At 55.2% G+C, this 16,705-nt stretch overlaps 1 protein-coding gene across 6 annotated transcripts; it reads right to left on the bottom strand.

Moving 5' to 3' along the window:
- Positions 1–327: 327 nt before the first annotated feature.
- On the bottom strand, positions 328–16,531 carry Ppp1r13l (protein phosphatase 1 regulatory subunit 13 like). Of its 6 annotated transcripts, none has more exons than XM_047527697.1 (14): positions 15,135–15,250; positions 12,434–12,579; positions 10,642–10,718; positions 10,417–10,559; positions 9,515–10,025; positions 9,331–9,429; positions 9,160–9,251; positions 8,422–8,950; positions 6,320–6,780; positions 3,425–3,556; positions 3,217–3,350; positions 2,964–3,130; positions 1,945–2,144; positions 328–929 (listed from the first exon to the last, which is right to left on the bottom strand). In XM_047527697.1, exons 2-14 carry the CDS (start codon positions 12,457–12,459, stop codon positions 891–893), a joined length of 2,610 nt encoding a protein of 869 aa, XP_047383653.1. In that variant the 5' UTR covers positions 12,460–12,579; positions 15,135–15,250; the 3' UTR covers positions 328–890. The 6 variants fall into 6 exon arrangements, with proteins under 6 accessions (XP_047383653.1, XP_047383656.1, XP_047383658.1 ...); XM_047527700.1 differs by having other exon boundaries at positions 10,642–10,981; XM_047527702.1 differs by lacking the exons at positions 12,434–12,579; positions 15,135–15,250 and adding an exon at positions 16,513–16,531.
- Between the last annotated feature and the right edge of the window lie 174 nt (positions 16,532–16,705).

Consider the following 16,705-nt stretch of genomic DNA (forward strand, 5'->3'; position numbering starts at 1 on the left):
CTTTTCTTTATAAAGTTAACTTACCTTGGGTAGTTTGTTAGAGTGGCGAAAAGCTAACTAATACATACTATAAAATAAAAGATACAAAAGAGGAATGTTAAGCACAGAAAAGAGGAAGGATTCACCTCTGGTCAGGGAAGTCCCTTAGAAAGTGACCGCTTTAAGACTGCTTTGCCAGGGGATGAGGGCATAGCTCAGTGGTAGAGCACCTGCCCAACATGCGGAGGCCCCACATCCCCAAAGTCACAAAACAAACAAACAAAAAACACACTGGTTTGCCCAAAGTGAGCATTTATTAAGTCAGAACAGAATCAAAAGAGAAGGGAATCGATTTCTGTGCAAACTACCTTTATTTATAAAGAAAAAGTTCCCCATTTATGTTATAAACATAAAACCAGCACTCTGTGAAGGCACTTGACTGGGGAGAGAGGGGGGAGGATGCTGGTAGAAATCAACAGGCCTCCCCCCGAACCCCAGGGCTTCTGGGAGACACAGGATCGGAGGTGACTCCAGGAAAGTCAGTTGGTGGGGTCACAAATCCCAGGCTCAGCTGGGATGGCGGGTTGGCTTGCAGACAGCGAGGAGTGATTGGCAGTTGGGGCAGGAGGCACTTTGGACGGGATCTGCCTTGGCAAATGCAGAGGCTCTCCTACCCCCAAGATTCCCAGCCTTGCCCCTCGGACCTCCCATGGATAAGGCAGATTCCTAGACTTAAGGCTGAAGTTTTCCTCCCCGGGCTTCTGGAAGAGCTGAGAACTGGTGGCCAGGGCCCCACGGCCACCCCTGCAGGGCTGGGGGCACGGTAAACACGGCAGTATGTGGAGTGGGAGGCCTGGGGCGAGGGCAGGCCAGCTTGCTCTCGTCGCCTGGGAGAACATCCTTCTGTCTTGCTAGACTTTATTCCTCTGAGGCTTCACCCTGGGGAAGAGCTGAGGGAAGCAGACCTTCAGGCAGACATCAGGGGCTCCCAACCTTCATCCTGCCCAACACCCACCCCACAGAGCTGGGCTGCCTCCATCCCCCATCCTTCCTCATGGGCCCCCCCCCCAGAACCCAGAACCCCAAGTCTGAACCCAGAACCCCAACACACAAGGCCTTCGCACCAGCAGCCATGACGGAAGCGGGTATCCTGAGGCTCTTCATCGACCATGAAGGCGATGCCTGTTTCTCCCACCACCGGGGCTTCTCCTGAATCCCAGCTCTACCCGAATATTCTTTCCCAGGAAGATAATGGACCCCTCACTCCTGGGAGAATCTTCTCTAACTTTATAGAAGTTAGAGTTCTGCTCCAAGGCACCCTCCTAAGGCACCCTACTGCTGAGCCCCAGCCCCCGCCCTATTGATTTATCAAGAGAGGGACCAACTAAGTTGCCAAGGAGTGTCAGACTTGGCACCCTCCTGTCTCGGCCTCGCCAGTCGCTGGGGTCACATTCAGGTGCCAGAGTGCACAGCTATAATGTACAATTCCTTACCTTTTCCTCATCACTAAGGTGGGATTTTTTAAAAACCTTTTCATTCTTTTTAATTAAACTTTATAGTTATACATAGTAGTTGGGTTCATCCCAATCAGATGGGATTCTTTTAACCTCCCCATCAAAATAATCGGGGATGATAATAAAACTTTTTTTTTTTTTTTTTTTTGCAGGGTTAGGAATGGAACCCAGAACCTTGCCCAGCTAGATAGGCCACACCCCCCAGCCCAGCAGAAACACCTGATCGAGCAGGAACCAAATGGCAGTACGGGTGAGGGCCTCACAAAGCACCAGCCCTGACAGGCTCTTCCTCACCTGCTCCCCCGACTCCCTTCCCCACCGTTACCACGGCGGGTTTGCTTCTCCCTCCACCCAGGGGGGACCCTTCTGCGGCTTCCCATTCCCCTGGGCTGGGCTTCTCCCTCCCTTTTCCTGTGAGGTCCGCCCCACACTGCCGCCACGAGGTCCTCACCCCGAAGTAGTTGCGCGGCACATAGCCCTCCTGGCCATGCAGCGTGGCCCACCACCAGTCGGTCTCCTCCGGCCCGTCCCTCCGCAGGATGGTGACAGACTCGCCCTCACGGAAGGACAGCTCGTCCCCGAACTCGGCACTGTAGTCCCAGAGAGCGTACACCGCCCCACTGTGCATCAGCCCCATGCTCTGCTCCACGTCTGAAAGGCCACGATCGCCACCGTGAGAGCCCGGCTAAGCGCCGCCAAGTGGCGCCCGCTGGGGATAGTGGCTGACCTGGGACCTGGCACTTTCCGCACAGCGGGACTAGCCAAGTTGTGCATGCCCATGTCAGGGGACGGGAGCCAGAGGGAAAGTCAGATGCCGGAATTGGCAGCCTCTAACATTCCAGGACCCAGGACGCGGGTCAGCGTCCCCCATTCCCCGGTGTACACTGTTGAATCACTGGAGTCCATGGTCCCTCACGCCAAACTATGATAGAAGTTGCTTTTCCAGGTGTGCAGAAGAGACCCCACGCTAATCCCCGAGGTTTCCCGCTACTCGCCCTCCCTGGGGGAGGGGCACTAGGTGATGCAGCCCGGCCCCCAGAGATGGTACAGCCTCTAGACCCCCCTCAAGAGGAGCAGTCCCTAGGTCTCCCAGCAGCACGGCTTCTCACCTGCCAGGTGTGTAGTGCTGTGTCTCAGGCAGGTGGTAGAGCCACCTGCTCAGCCCTGTGCCAGGCACGTGGTGCAGCTGAAACTCCGACTTCCCACCCCAGGCGAGAAGGCAGCGGAGCAGCACTATCTCCACCGCCACGCCCTCCCTGCAGGTGTCCAGCTGATGGCACTGCCTGGGTCCCCCTTCTCCCTAAAAATGGCACAGCCCCCCACTGCCACGCCTCTCCCTGCAGGTGCTCCATCCCACTTCCCTCTCTCCCAAGATCCCGCCAAGGGGCTGGTGCGGCACCCAGGTCCTCCTCTCCCCGTTGGGCGTAGCCTGCGCAGCGGCCAGCCCTTGAGCCCCAGCCAGGCCCGCACCTGCCAGGTAGGTGGCGCAGTCGGCGTAGCCCTCCCGGTAGGGGTCGCACTTCTCGATGGCGGTGGCGCCGTCGCTGAGAGTGGTGGCGAAGATTGCGGCGCCGTGCTGCACAAGCACGGTGCAGATGGCCGTGTCGTTGCACGACGCCGCGCAGTGCAGCGGTGTCCTAGGCACGGGAGGCAAGCGTGAGGGGGCCGCGCCAGCCCGCCGGCCACCCACGCCCCCGCCCGCCCCCTGCGGCTTAGGCCTCACCAGCCGTGGCTGTCAGGGGAGTTGACGTTGGCGCCCGCGGCGATGAGGAAGTCCACGATGGGGTAGTTGGCGCCGCAGATGGCGTTGTGCAGTGCGGTGATGCCCTCCTCGTTGGGCTGGCTCGGGTCGTTCATCTGGTGGACCGCGAAGGGACTCAGTCCAGTGGATGCCTCCCCACACCCGCGCCCTCCCGCTCAGTGCCCCTCACCTCCTTCACCGCCTGCTGCACCACTTCCAGCTCCCCGGTCAGCGCCGCGTCCAGCAGCAGCACGAGCGGGTTGAGACGCGCCCGCCGGGCCTTGCGTGGGGAGCCCGCCTTCCGCAGCACTGAGCGCATCTCCTGCGGGACAGGGTGGGGACCTCAGAGACCAGGAGGGATTGTTGGCACTGCAAACCCATTACGGGGCCGCGGGGGACCCCAGGTTTAAGAACCCGGCGGCAGCCACCCAGATCACGCATCTACACAGGGGGAGGGCTGGGATTCGCACCCAGGAGGGAGGTGAGTCCCAGTCCAGAGGGGCTGGGGTGCCACGTCCTCCCAGACGCTTCAGGTCCCTGTGACAGTACATAACTTTGGATCTTGAGCCCCGAGACCTGCGAGTGGCTGAGAGGCCTTGGAGTGGGCCAAGTAATTCTAGACCTTCAAGGCAATGATTGTGGAAGCCGGTTATTCCCTATCCACACAGACACACGTGCACGCACATGTATGTGCACGCGCATATATATGAATATACAAAATAAGATCCATATTAAAACATATAGGTAAAATGACAAGCATGGCAAGATGTTACCAGGTCTCAATTCCAGAGGTTTGGAATGTGAGTATTTATCATATTATTCCTTGTGCTTTCTTATTTTTAACTTTCCTACCAGACGATTGATTTGCACGGAGTGTGTGTGTATGCAGTGTTAGTTATTCTGGTCTTGGTTGTCTCCAGCATTTCAATGATTGCAAGATTCTGGAATTTAGAGATCCTAAGAGGCACCGAATCCAAAGTCTTCTGATGCTCAGTTATTTTTCTTTCCTTTCTTTTTTCCAGTACTGGGGATTGAACCCAGGACCCGGTGCATTCTAGGCAAGAGCTCTACCACTGAGCTACAATCCCCAGCTCCTTTAAAAATTTTTTTGAGACAGGTTCTTGCTAAGTTGCCCAAGCTAGCCTCAAACCTGTGATCCTCCTGTTTCAGCCTCCTGAGTGGCTAGGATTACAGATATGCCCTGTTATTTCAAGTTTCCAATATGCTGTGATTGTAGAAATGCTAAGCTGTACTATTTCAAATTGTGGAGGGGTCAGGGTTTTGCAATCCTGAGATTCTAGGACTGAGGACTTTCATATTTTGCTGTTAGCATTTCATTGCAAAAGCCTGAAGGAAATAATCAAAATGTTTAGCATAGTCCTGAGTACTGAGATTTTTGCCCTTCTTATTGATTTCTGTTTCTCCCATGTTTTCTATGTTGTTTATATATTATTTTATTATAGAAAGTGTTAATTGAAAATATTACTCTTTTTCAAAAATGTTTTTGTAGTTGTAGATGGACAACTTTATTTTTTTTTTTAATTTTTATGTGGGCTGAGAATTGAACCCAGTGCCTCACACAGTGCTAGGTAAATGCTCTACCACTGAGCTACAACCCTGGCCCCTGTTTTTTTAAATAAAATAAAAGCCCATTGACAACTAAAAAAATTTTTAAATGACTTTTAAATTAATTAATTAATTAAAATGTTAATTTTATTTGATTAATATTAAATATTAATGAGCATGGTGGCACTTGCCTGTAATCCCAGTGACTCAGGAGACTGAGACAGGAGGATCACAAGTTCCAGGTCAGCCTCAGAAATTTATGGAGGCCCTAAGCAACTTAGTGAGACCCTATGTCCAAATAAAACAATAAAAAGGGCTGGGGATGTGGCTCAGTGGTAAAGCACCTCTGATTTCAATCTCTGGAACCAATAACAAATAAATAAATAGCTCTTGTATTACAACCTAGTAGTGCACTAACCTGTGACTTTATAATTCAAATTATGAATTTTTGATTTTCAGTTTTGGTAACTTCAAAAATCATTAACAATGAGTCTGCAATATTAACTATAATCCTAGGATCCTGTTTTTTAAACTTCCTGTGTTCTAGAATTCCAATATTTTACTGCCCTGAGGTTGTGATAGTTTCTTTTTTTTTTTTTTTTTTTTTTTGGTACCAGGGATTGAACCCAGGGGTGCTTCACTGAGCTACATCCCAGCCCTTTACTGTATTTTATTTAGTGACAGGGTCTCGCTGAGTTGCTTAGCACCTCATTAAGTTGCTGCGGCTGGCTTTGAACTCGTGATCCTCCTGCCTCAGCCTCCTGAGTCACTGGGATAGCAGGCGTGTGCCACCGTGCCCGGCAAGAGTTTAATTCTTGAATTCTGGGTCTTTTCAAGTTCTTTGTGGCCAGGACATTGCGATTCTTTGATGGGACAATTCTCCCATTTCGAGATATCATTCTTTCCCTCTCGATCTCAGGTTCCTGAGCCTGTGTGTTCCTTGGCTCTACCCTGGAGGGGCTGGGAACGGGCATTCTGGGGTGTCTGCTTCACGCCCACTTCTCTGGAAACTGTCCCAGGCACGTGGACACTCGGTGTTCAGGACAGTCCATCTGACTACAACCGCCCCAGCCACGGCGCACACTCAATACCAAGATCGGCAGGAGACCGTGCCCTGGGCACATGACAATGGTGGCAGTTAGCGGTTTGGCGCCAGGCACCATTCTACCCACTCGACACACCTGACCTTCACGGCAACCTCATGAGGTGGCTGTTATTCTCACAATTCACAAATGAGGACACTGAGGCCCAGAGAGGCTAAGTGTCTCACCCAAGAATGCACAGCGGGTAAGTGGCGCACAGCCAGGACTCGGGCCAGCTCTGCAGCAATACCCTTAACTACATGGCCCCAGGGACCAGAGACTCCGTCTTCAGAGCAGGGGAGAGTGGATTCCCAGACTCCCGGACGCGTGCCTGGAAGAGCGCTGCCTCGTGCGTAGGCGCCCTGCTCTGCAGGCTTCCTGTTGCAGCCGCTGCCCCAGCCGCTAGCAGACGCACCCGGCTTCCTTGTGTTACTCACCATGCTCTGTGGCTGCTCTGCTGGGCTGCTCTGGGGTGGGGCTGGGGGTGGTATGGGAGCTGGTGGGGCAGGAGCAGGGGGCCCGGCCCTGGCCTCAGATCCCTCAGTGATGGGGGACAGCTCTGGCTCAGGCCCCCCAGGCCCTGGCCCTCCATGGCGATGGAAGAGGCGGCTGATGATCTGCTGGTACTGCTTCTTGTGAGTGGGGGGCAGGGCCACGGCAGGGCTCTGCTCCATGGAGCCCCTGCGCTTGAGGGGCCGGGGAATCTCTGCCAGCACCCGTGCCACCTCCTCCAGCTCAGGAACCGACTGAGCCTCAGGGGGCAGTGCTGGCTGCAGCCTCGTGGGGCTGAGGGGCCGAGTTACAGTGCCTTCATCTGCATCGCCAGCCTCCAGTACGGGTGTCAGCAGCCCCTCTAGCTCTGGCTCAGCCTCTGTCTCGGCAGGGGGTTTGAGGAGGCCTAGCAGGAACAAGAAACCAATCAGAGGACAAGTCCTCTGGAGGCCCCCAAGACTCTCCACAACTTCCGGGGCCTGCAATCACCACCTTATTTGCTGTGTGACCTCAGGGCAGTTTCTTGCCCTCTCTGGGCTACATGTTCCCTGGACTGTGAATAATATACAATCATACCTCCCATTTACTGAGCACTTAGGATGCACCTGGCATTTTACATGCTGGTCATGCTGAACTCTCCCCACTACTTTCTGAAGTAGATAGGCTATCGTCTCCATACTATGAGAAGGAAATCTGAACCTCAATGAGAATAACTGAGTTACCCAAAGTCACACAGCTGGCTGACTCGAGTCTACTCCTAGCAACCATGACAGACTTGATTTTCCAAGATCTTCAGGCTTTCCTCTCCTAGCATCTCAGGCAGAAAATTTCTGCCAGAAGTAGAATCCCAGCATTTAATGATCTCTTCTCTCTGTCTTATTGCCCTCTGGCTGTGCGAGCTGCGCGTGGTGGTGCACCTCTGTAATCCCAGGGGCTCAGGAGGCCGAGACAGGATGACTGCAAGTTCAAAGCCAGTCTAGCAACCTAGCAAGGCTCTAAGCAACTTAGTGAGACCCTGTCTCTAAATAAAAAACAAAAAGGGTTGGAGGTGTGGCTAAGTGGTTAAGCATCCCTGGGTTCAATCCCTGGTCCCAAAGAAAGCAAGCAAGCAGGTGGAAATAGCAACGATCACTTTTTTTCTTTTTGTACTGGGAATTGAACCCAGGTGCACCTTACCATTGAGCTACATCCCCAGCCATATATAAAGAGTATATATATATAAATTTTAATTTTGAGACAGGGTCTTGCTAAGGTGCTGACAACTCATTAAGTTGCTGAGGCTGGCCTTGAGTTGTGATCCTCCTGCCTCAGCCTCCTCCCAAGTTCCTGGGATTTTAGGCGTGCTCCACCGCACCCAGTGGAACAATCACTATTATGACACAATCCCTATCACACTCCTATAAAGTAGACATTAATCTCTCTTCACAGATGGGCAAACAGATACTCAGACAAGTTAGGTAACTCATCCTGAGTCACACAGTAAGTCAGTGGTGGAAAGAGGCTGAAATCCTCTCTGCTTAACTCCATGGATCTCATATCAAAAATAATTATTATAACAAATGATAGCTACTGTGGGATATGCATTGGCCCTATTTCAAGGACTGGATATGGTTTAATACCATCTCCCAATAAGATAGGTTCTATCGGGGCTGGAGTTGTGGCTCAGCATGCATGAGGCACTGGGTTCGATTCTCAGCACCACATATAAATAAATAAAAAATAAAGGTTCATTGATAACTAAAATAAAATTTTTAAAAAACTTATTAAAAAAAGATAGGTTTTTCATTGTTCAGCTTTTACACTCAAGGAAACTGAGGCCCACAGAGGTGACGTGCCACACCTGAGGTCGCACAGTGTGGAGCAGGCAGGCTGGCCCCAGGGCCCAGCTGAACCATGGTACAATCCCTGGCTCCTGTGCCAATTCCCAAGTTCATCCGGCCTAACTCTCTGTAGGGACAGTGACTAGAAGGAGATGTTCTCCCAGCTGATCTGTCCCTGTCGTTGTCCTCCCTTCAACCAGCCCTCTGGGGCCCCGTTATTGACTCACCTTCATTTGCCGGTGGCCATGTCTGTTGAGGGACCTGGTGGGCTGGGGCCTGGGGTTGGGACTGGGGCTGGGGCTGGGGCTGGGGCTGAGGCTGAGGCTGGGGCTGAGGCTGGGGCTGAGGCTGGGGCTGGGGTTGGGGCTGGGGCTGGGGGGGCAACTGGGGTTGTGGCTGGGGCTGCAGTTGGGTCTGGGGGGCCGGCTGGGGCTGAGGAGGCAGTTTAGGTGGGGGTGCTCGGGAGAAGATGGGGGACCCAGGGAGCATGGCCCTGCTGGCCCCCTGCTCCCAGAATGCATTCTGCAACTTGAATATCATGCTGAGGGGGATGGGGCGCTGGCGAGGGGCCCTGCGGGGCTGGGGGCTGGAGGGCGGCATGGGGATGCGGCTGACAGGCTGCCAGCTGCGGGGCAAAGTGCCTGACGGCGCTGCGGAGCCCAGCGAGCGGCGGTAGCTGCCCACGTCAGAACGCCTGTCGTTGGCGAGAGGCGAGACCTTGTAATTGCGGGGCAGGGTGGCGCTGGTGAGGTTGTCCTGGGGGATAGAGAGAGGAAACGTGGGCGTGGGCAGGGAGCAGAGGCTCGGGTGGGAAAGGGAAGGGACAAGGGAGAGGAGGCAGGAAGCCAGAGGGGTTAGGGCTCAGGAGGGGTGGAAATCAGGATGAAGAAGGAGGCGCAAGGAGACCAGGCTCTGCCAGGAGGAGGCTGGTCCCACTCCCTCAACTGACCTCACTGGTCCCTCACCTTGCCGGTGGCCCCCAGCCCATCCAGGCTGCTCTCTCTCCAGGGCAGCAGCTGCAGGCCGGGCGAGGCGGGCCGCGCAAAGACGTCCAGGCCTGAAGGGCAGGAATCATTAGAGCAGGGGTGGGGGGGTCCTCGCCTCGGGTCCCCCAGCTCCCAGCCTCGCTCGCTCACGTTCATAGCTGGAGGTCTGCGTAGATTTCTTCTCGTACGCCACATCCAGATCAGACTCGTTCCAGGCTTTCGGGGGCCGCCGGCGCAGCGTCAGGTCGTCTGGGTGGATGGTTGCGCATGAGGATGTGATGGCGGGCTGGACCCCAGCCCCCGTCACCCCGCAAGTTCAGGGCCCCTGACTCACCTTGCGCGCGCAGAGGCGGGGCGAAGGCGCTGCCGCCCGCGCCCAGCAGGGGACTCCCGAAGGCCGACGGTGTGTCGTAGGCGGCCACAGGCGGGCGCGGGGAGGGTCCGCGCTCGGGGAAGAAGGCCTGGGGCCCCTCCGCCAAAGGGCTGCCACGCGGGGAGCCCGCGCGGCCCAGGAAGTCGAAGGGCGTGGGGGGACCTTGCTGACGGAGCGTGCCTGACCCCGGCCGCGGGGAGGGCGCACGGCCGAGGGGGCTGGCGGCGCCTTCGAAGGCGCGCGGCCGGGGTGAGGGCGCGCGATCCAGGCTACCATAGGCGTCCGGCTGCAGATAGAGCGAGGTGCGCGGAGACGATGGACGGCCCTTAGGGGACAGCGGGCTGTAGGGGTGCAGGGCCGGGGCACTCTCGGAGCGTCCGAACTGGGTGTCTGCGCTGTCCGTGGCTGCCTTCCGGGGGGACCCTCGGCTGCCGAGAGGCTCGGGGACCGGGCTGGAGCTGTAGCGGGACAGCTGTGGGAGGCCAGGGCATTGAGGGGTGAAAGGACACGTTAGTAGAGGGGTCTATGGGGGAAGTCAGAAGAGGTCATCAAAGTTCAACCCAGAGGAGGGCACCAGGGTGGAAATTTTGGCACAGTGAGCTCAGATGTGCTGTTGGGGAAGGAGCCCTGACTTCGGGCTCAGGCTAGCCTGCCACTGTTTGCACAACTTAGGATAAAGCCCCTTTGCTTCCCGGGATCCTGTAGGACATCCACCTCTACCGGTCCTCTCTTTCAAGTGTCCTTGAATACCTACGACCTACACAACCATAGTGAGCAGCCTTGACTGAAATCCAAGCCTCCGACCTGGGGTGTGGGGAGAAAAGAAGCTGGCTTGGGGGGGTCAGGGCAGGAACCAGGCTCACCCTAGGGGGGACTTCAGCCTGCGGGCCAGGAAGAGCTGGCGAGTCTGACCACAGCAACTCAAGCTGCTTGGTCAGTTCGTCCACCTTGGCCGCTGCCGTGTCCAGCTCCATCTGCTTCAGATCCATGTGCTTCATGGCCAGCGCTGGGCGGGCGGGAGTGAAGGTAAGGACCCGGCCTCCTGGCAGCGTCCCGCCCCGCAAGCCCCGCCCCCGACCCCAGCTCACACTGAAAGTTCAGGTCCAGAAGGTCCCGCGCGCTCTGGAATGCCTCGCTGTCCATGGTGCCGGCTGGAGCGGGGCGCCTGCGTGGTGGGGGAGCCGGCTCAGACCCCGCCCTCAGGGACCGCTGTGCCTGCAGGAGCCCGACAGCGCCTCTACTCTTCTTTCCTCCGCCAGATGCGCTTTACCCTTCCACTTCCCAGATGGGAAATGTCCACTGCTTCAAAGCCCAGTCCATTCACTACCTAGAAGTCCAAACCCGTTCTAGAAGGCTCCAGACACTTTTCTCTGGGAGAGACACTTTTCTCTCTTTACATGGTTCCTTGTTCATCTCTTTATCTCTGTCCTAATAAAATGAATTCCTTCAATGAGCATCTTTTTTTTTGGGGGGGGGGGCATACAGGGGATTGAACTCAGGGGCACTCGACCACTGAGCCACATCTCCAGCCCTTTTTTTGTATTTTATTTAGAGACAGGGTCTCACTGAGTTGCTTAGCGCCTCGATTTTCTTGCGGCTGGCTTTGAACTCACGATCCTCCTGCCTCAGCCTCCCGAGCCACTGGGATTACGAGTGTGCGCCACCGTGCCCAGTTATGAGTATCTATTGATTATCTACCATATGCCAATGAACATGGAATGAAATTGCAACTATCAGTTACTGTGCTAGGGACCACCTAGGGACCAGAAGACTCTGCTAAATGCTAGAGGTATTTTTTTTTTTTCAGTAATAGTTGTGCCGCTTCACACGTCCCAGACTCCATGCCCATTATTTAAGAGTTTAATATAATAAAAACAAGAACGACTGATTGAGGGGTCACTGCCTTCAAGAATTGCGCTAAATGCATTGTGCTCCATACCTCATTCCATGGTCAAAAGCGCCTTAGCAGATGAGAAAGTAAGGCACAGAGAGATTTGTTCAAGTTCACCCTGCAAGAAGTCTGTAGAGCTGGGTTTCACATCAGGATCTAACTTGCTAATCCTATGTCCTCTCCACCAGACTGGAGGAGTCCCAGAGGGCAGTGACTGCTCAGTTTCTTCTCCTCAAGAGTCCCCATCCAGAGGAGGCCTGGCTCACACTGACCCATTGTTAGGAGGAGGAACAGGGAGGTGGCCGGGATTGGATGGGCAGTTGTGGCCACTGGCCCAGTGGGAGGGACCTAGGCCACCAGGAACCGGTCAAGCCAGCCCCATCTCCATCCCCATGGTAGCCGCCACGCCTGACAGCCCTGTCACCTCCTTGCTACATCCATCTCTTAGCTTTGGCCATAAGATGTGGGCAGCAGGGCGGGCTGGGGCATGCTGTCTGCAGCCTTCATCTGGGAAACCACGGAAACAGAACCTGTTGGAGCTGGCGGCTCATTTGGGTGTACTGGGAGTGTGTGGCCTTGGGCGATGATCCTCTCCACTCCTGGGGCCTCGGTTTCCCCACAGTGGAAGGAGGAGGTTAACGATTCTGAGAAGTCCTTTCTATCTCTAAGAGCCGTCCATTCCGAAGATATAGGGAACTTGAGATTGTAATTAAAGTTCTTCACAGACGGAATCCCTCAACTTGAGAATTGTTGGAAAGTTCTAAGTCCAAGATTCTAACTTGGGAACATTCTAGAATTCTCTAATTTGGCTAGCCCAGAATTGTTTTCCTATTCCACTTTTTAGAGACCACACTGTCTTCGAAGTCTCTGGCAGATAAAAATAGGAGCAAGGAGTCAGACTCCCTTATTCAAGTACAGCAGGATCTCTGTCAGACTTTGGCCAGGCCTCAGTTTCCTAATCTGTAAAATGGGGATAAATAACTGTTCACCTCATAGGACTATTGTGAGGATCCATCTGGTCTGAAGGAGCAGTAGGAATTCAGAGTTCTGGGAATTGAGACCTCAGAAAGTAGAGGCTATAGGAATCAAAACTCGGGGATTTTAGAATCTCAGAGATACACAGGAACCACTGCGTCTGTCAAAATATAAAAACGATCAATTTTATGCGGCCTCCAGTGCCAGCATTCGACAGTAAGCGGTTCTTTTGGGGGACTGCATGATTCTCAGATTCCACGCCGACATCCGAAGGAAATGCCAGCAATGGGTGTGGGGTTGTCCCGGAGGCTGGCGCCGGGACCGCCAGAGGGCGCACCGTCACCGCCCGACCCCAGCCCCGCGGGCGGACACCACTGAGCTCAGAGCTCGGGAATGCGCGGCGGGCCCGGGCAGGTGCTCACCTCCCGGGGCAGGGGAGCGGGGCCGGGCGGGGCGCGAGGGCGGGGCGCGAGGGCGGGGCGCGGGCCGCGTCTCTGTTCCCAGGCTCCTGCCCCCGCCCTCCGCCCTCAGGTCCTCTAGCCCGGGCATCCCTCCAACTTCAGCTCCCCCTCCCGCGGGCTCCCATCCGCCCCCAGGTGTCCTCCCCTGGGCTCCCCTCTTCACGCCTCCTCTGCACCCCAGCCAGGTTCTTTGGGGTTAAGGATCCCGCGGGCTTCCTGGAGGAGTCGTCCCCAGTAGGAACAAAGTCAGGACGCCCGAATAGGCTGGGAACACCTAGATGGGCATCCTACAGCTTTGTCCCGACACGATCACTGGACGAGGCCCCACCTTCTCTGGGGCTTATTTTCCCCTCTGTGGAATGGGCTAGGGACTTCCCCTCTCAGCCTCTGCCTCCACTAGCTACTTAGCTTCTCTGTACCTGTTGCCTCATGTGTATAATGGGTGAATTAATAGCTTCACCTCAAAAAGGTGTGAGGATCCGGTGACCTGATTGATCTACAGTGTTAAGAAGAGTGTGTGCAGGAAATAAAGTTCACACATCCGGAATTCTAAATCAACAGCCTGCCTTGGCAGTTCATTAAGATAAGACAAGGTCAGGCCACGTGAGGGCTGAAGATCTTGAGTAATTTTTCTCTCAAAAGGGTCCTCTGAACTCTGAGATTTTAAAAGTCCTAAGTTTCAATGCCTCTGCTCTCAGCTTGCCAGACCCAAGGATCTCAGAGTTCTAAACTCCTCCTGTACATTCCGGAGTTCTGCCCAGTGATCATGCCCAGTAACTTGGGGACTGGGACAGGGAGAACCTTGGAAGATTCCAGGCAGAAGCTGGCAAGAGCCCAGAGTGTGGGCAGCGTCTGCCCTCCAGTCTCAGTTTCCCCACTAGTAGGGAGAAGTCCTCCCCTGGGTCGCAACCCTCCTTACTGGTAACTCACAGGTCCAGCTTTTGGGCAGTTGCCTGAGACTTCTCTAGACAATGGATCCATCCTGTCTCCCTGCCAGAGCTGAGCCTGGCATGACCTGAGCCCTGTTTTGGCAGTTAAGTTATTATTTTTAACTTCATTTCGGGCTGCCACCAAATGCCCTTCAAGCCCAGACATTAGCAAACACCCCTCTCCCTGTTTAATCCCCCCTCATGACGCATGGAGGTGGAGAAAAGGGGGGAGAGAGAGGGAGGTGTCTGCCTGCCCCTGCCCTCCCCCTGCCTCAAGGACAGACACCTCCAGAATTAGCCTCTATCCCTCCCTTATCTCTCACAATACCTCAGGTCATACAGTGGGAGTGGAAGTGACATTTCTCACTTCAGGGTCAGGACAAGGAGCTCTGGGAGGGAGGTTAGTTAGACACTCTGGTGGAATCCTGCCCCCCAGAGAGATGCCACAAGAGGAAGGAAGAGGTCAAATCCTGACCCCCCAACTCTGCTGTCACCTCTAAGCCTCAGTTTACCAATTCCTCTTTGTGTAACGCTTAAGTGGCAGACCAAACCAGCATTCTGGAATTCCGCCCTAGGCTCTAGAATGACCTCTACAAACCCCAGATGTTTCTCATCCCCATGTGGCAATGGGAGGCTCCCTCACCCCCGCCAGGGGGCGCCCTGGGGCGGACGTCCCTGCTCTGGTTAGGCAGGTCTGACGCCTCAGTTAATGACATGTTGGGGTTCGCTCAGCGGCACAAGGGAGGTTGGAGAACTGCCCCGGTTTTCTCACCCCCTGCCCCCACCCTAGAGCCGGAAAGTGGGAAGAGGGCCGGGCCATACCCTCCGGAGGGACCCCGGGTCCTTGTCCCGTTCCATTTCAGAGACCAGGTTCCACTATGCCCGACCCACCCTTAATTCTGCTGAGAGAGCTAGGGGCCCAACGGAGGAGGCAGCCGGAGGACGGTAGGGGTGACCACCCATTCCAGAGCCTCTCGTCCAAGCTCCCACTTCTGCCTAAGAATCAGGGATCCGAGACCCCAATATTTTCCTAGGATTCAGAAGACTTCCAAGAGCCCGCAGCTCGAGAGACTCAGGAATCCCACCTACAACGTCTCACTGGACCCCTTTGAACCTGAGTCCTCTATTGAAGAACTCAGGCATACAAACCCTCTCTCCTTCCACCCAGTTATTCAGACATCCTAGTTCTCTTTTCCAGGTACCCTGGCATCTGCGCACCCCAAATTCTGCCCTGAGACCTGGCGTCCAAGTCCCTTCCCACTCCCCCCAGGGACGCGGTGTCTGGTTCCTCCAGGGTCGCTGGATCCCTGGAGGGTGGAACTCACGGTCCGGGGCAGATCCTGGCACCGGGGGGTCTTCCTCCGGCTCCAGCTCCAGCTGCTGGGAGCGGAGGACGGGGCGGGGCAGGCGCTGGGAACAGGTTAGACGACGTGACTCCGGCTGAAAGGAGGCGGGTCCCCGCAGGGGAGGGGGAGCAGATATCACCTGGAGCACCCTGGGACTTGTAGTCCTAAGGGGGCAGGACGCAGACATTTCCATATGGATTCATTCTAAATCCATTTCACAGACAGGAAGAGCAAGGTCCAGAAGTTAAGGGTGAGCCGGCCAGCAAGACACAGAAGGGTAGAGACTCCCACCTCAGGTAGCTGCAGAAGACGAACTCCTGAGCCCTTCCCCACCCCTCCAGGCTCAGTTTCCCCTTTCCAAGTGAAAATTTGGACGCGACCAAAGGAGTAGAAAATTGGAGGCTGGGGGAAAGTCACAGGCTCCAATTCACAGCTTTAAGGCTAAATTGTAACCCTTTGGGTCTCTGAACTTCAGTCTCGCGGTGGGTGAAAAGGGGCGGAATGAAGATATACAGCATTTCCCAGCAAGAGCCCAATGGAGCTGAACTACAATCCCCAGTAGCACCCGCGACCGACGTCGGCGCCTCGCAGCTTGGGATAATCTGGGAATTGTAGTCTCAGAGCCCGTAGGGGCGGCTCCCCTAACTTTCTCTCGCCCACTGGCGGGTCACTGTTTGGAGATCCCTGGCGGAAAGAACATTTCCCATTCCCTTTGACCCTCCTTCTGCTCTGGCAAGCCGCAGAGGAAGGGGGAACCCCAAGTCTGGAGTTGGATCCGAAATCTCGACAAAGGGGACGGGAAACGGCGCTGACACACTGGCCAAGAATGCAGTCGGGTCACCCTGTTTAGTCACTGTCCCGCGGCTCCACCCGCCGCCCCACGCGGTGCAGTTTTGGTGGGAAGGGGCGTGGGCGCGTCCCCCAAATTCGCATCCACGTGCCGCTGTTTACACGCGCCTCGGGGCAGGGAGGGGTCGGCGATGAGAACTTCTGACCCTTCAAACTTCCTCAAAGCCATAAGGGATATTTCTCAAGCACCGGACCAGATCCTCCAGGGCATTTATGAGTCTCCTTTGATCCACGAGCCCCGCCCCTTAGCCAGCACAGTTCCAGTTCCACGCGTGTCCCGCTTCCTAGGCTCCACCCCACAGACCTGCAGGCTCCTCCCCTTGTGTTTCCCGCTACCAGAATCCAGAAGCCCCGCCCCTAGCTGGTACTTAAAGCCCTGCTGGGAAAATTAGTCCGTTCCTCCATTTTTCGAACTCTCCCTCTCAAGTCTTAAATTTCCAAGGCATCTAGACCTCTCCAGAAGAGATTCTATCGCTGCAAGCACAGTCCTGCCAACCAGGATCCTTACCTGCCTCTTTAAGAATTTCAGCCCAATCGTTCTTCCTGTCTCTTTAAAAGAGTTAGAGCCTATCACTGTGACTGCCCCTTTAAGACGATGTTGGAACAACTCATATCTGAGATAGTGTGGGGGAGGCTCGCCGAGACCTGGCGCGGCTCTGACTCCCTCGCACAGTGAATCGCCGTCTTTCTGGAGCTCATTT

Source organism: Sciurus carolinensis, chromosome 16, assembly GCF_902686445.1.
Source record: "Sciurus carolinensis chromosome 16, mSciCar1.2, whole genome shotgun sequence".
NCBI lineage: Eukaryota > Metazoa > Chordata > Mammalia > Rodentia > Sciuridae > Sciurus > Sciurus carolinensis.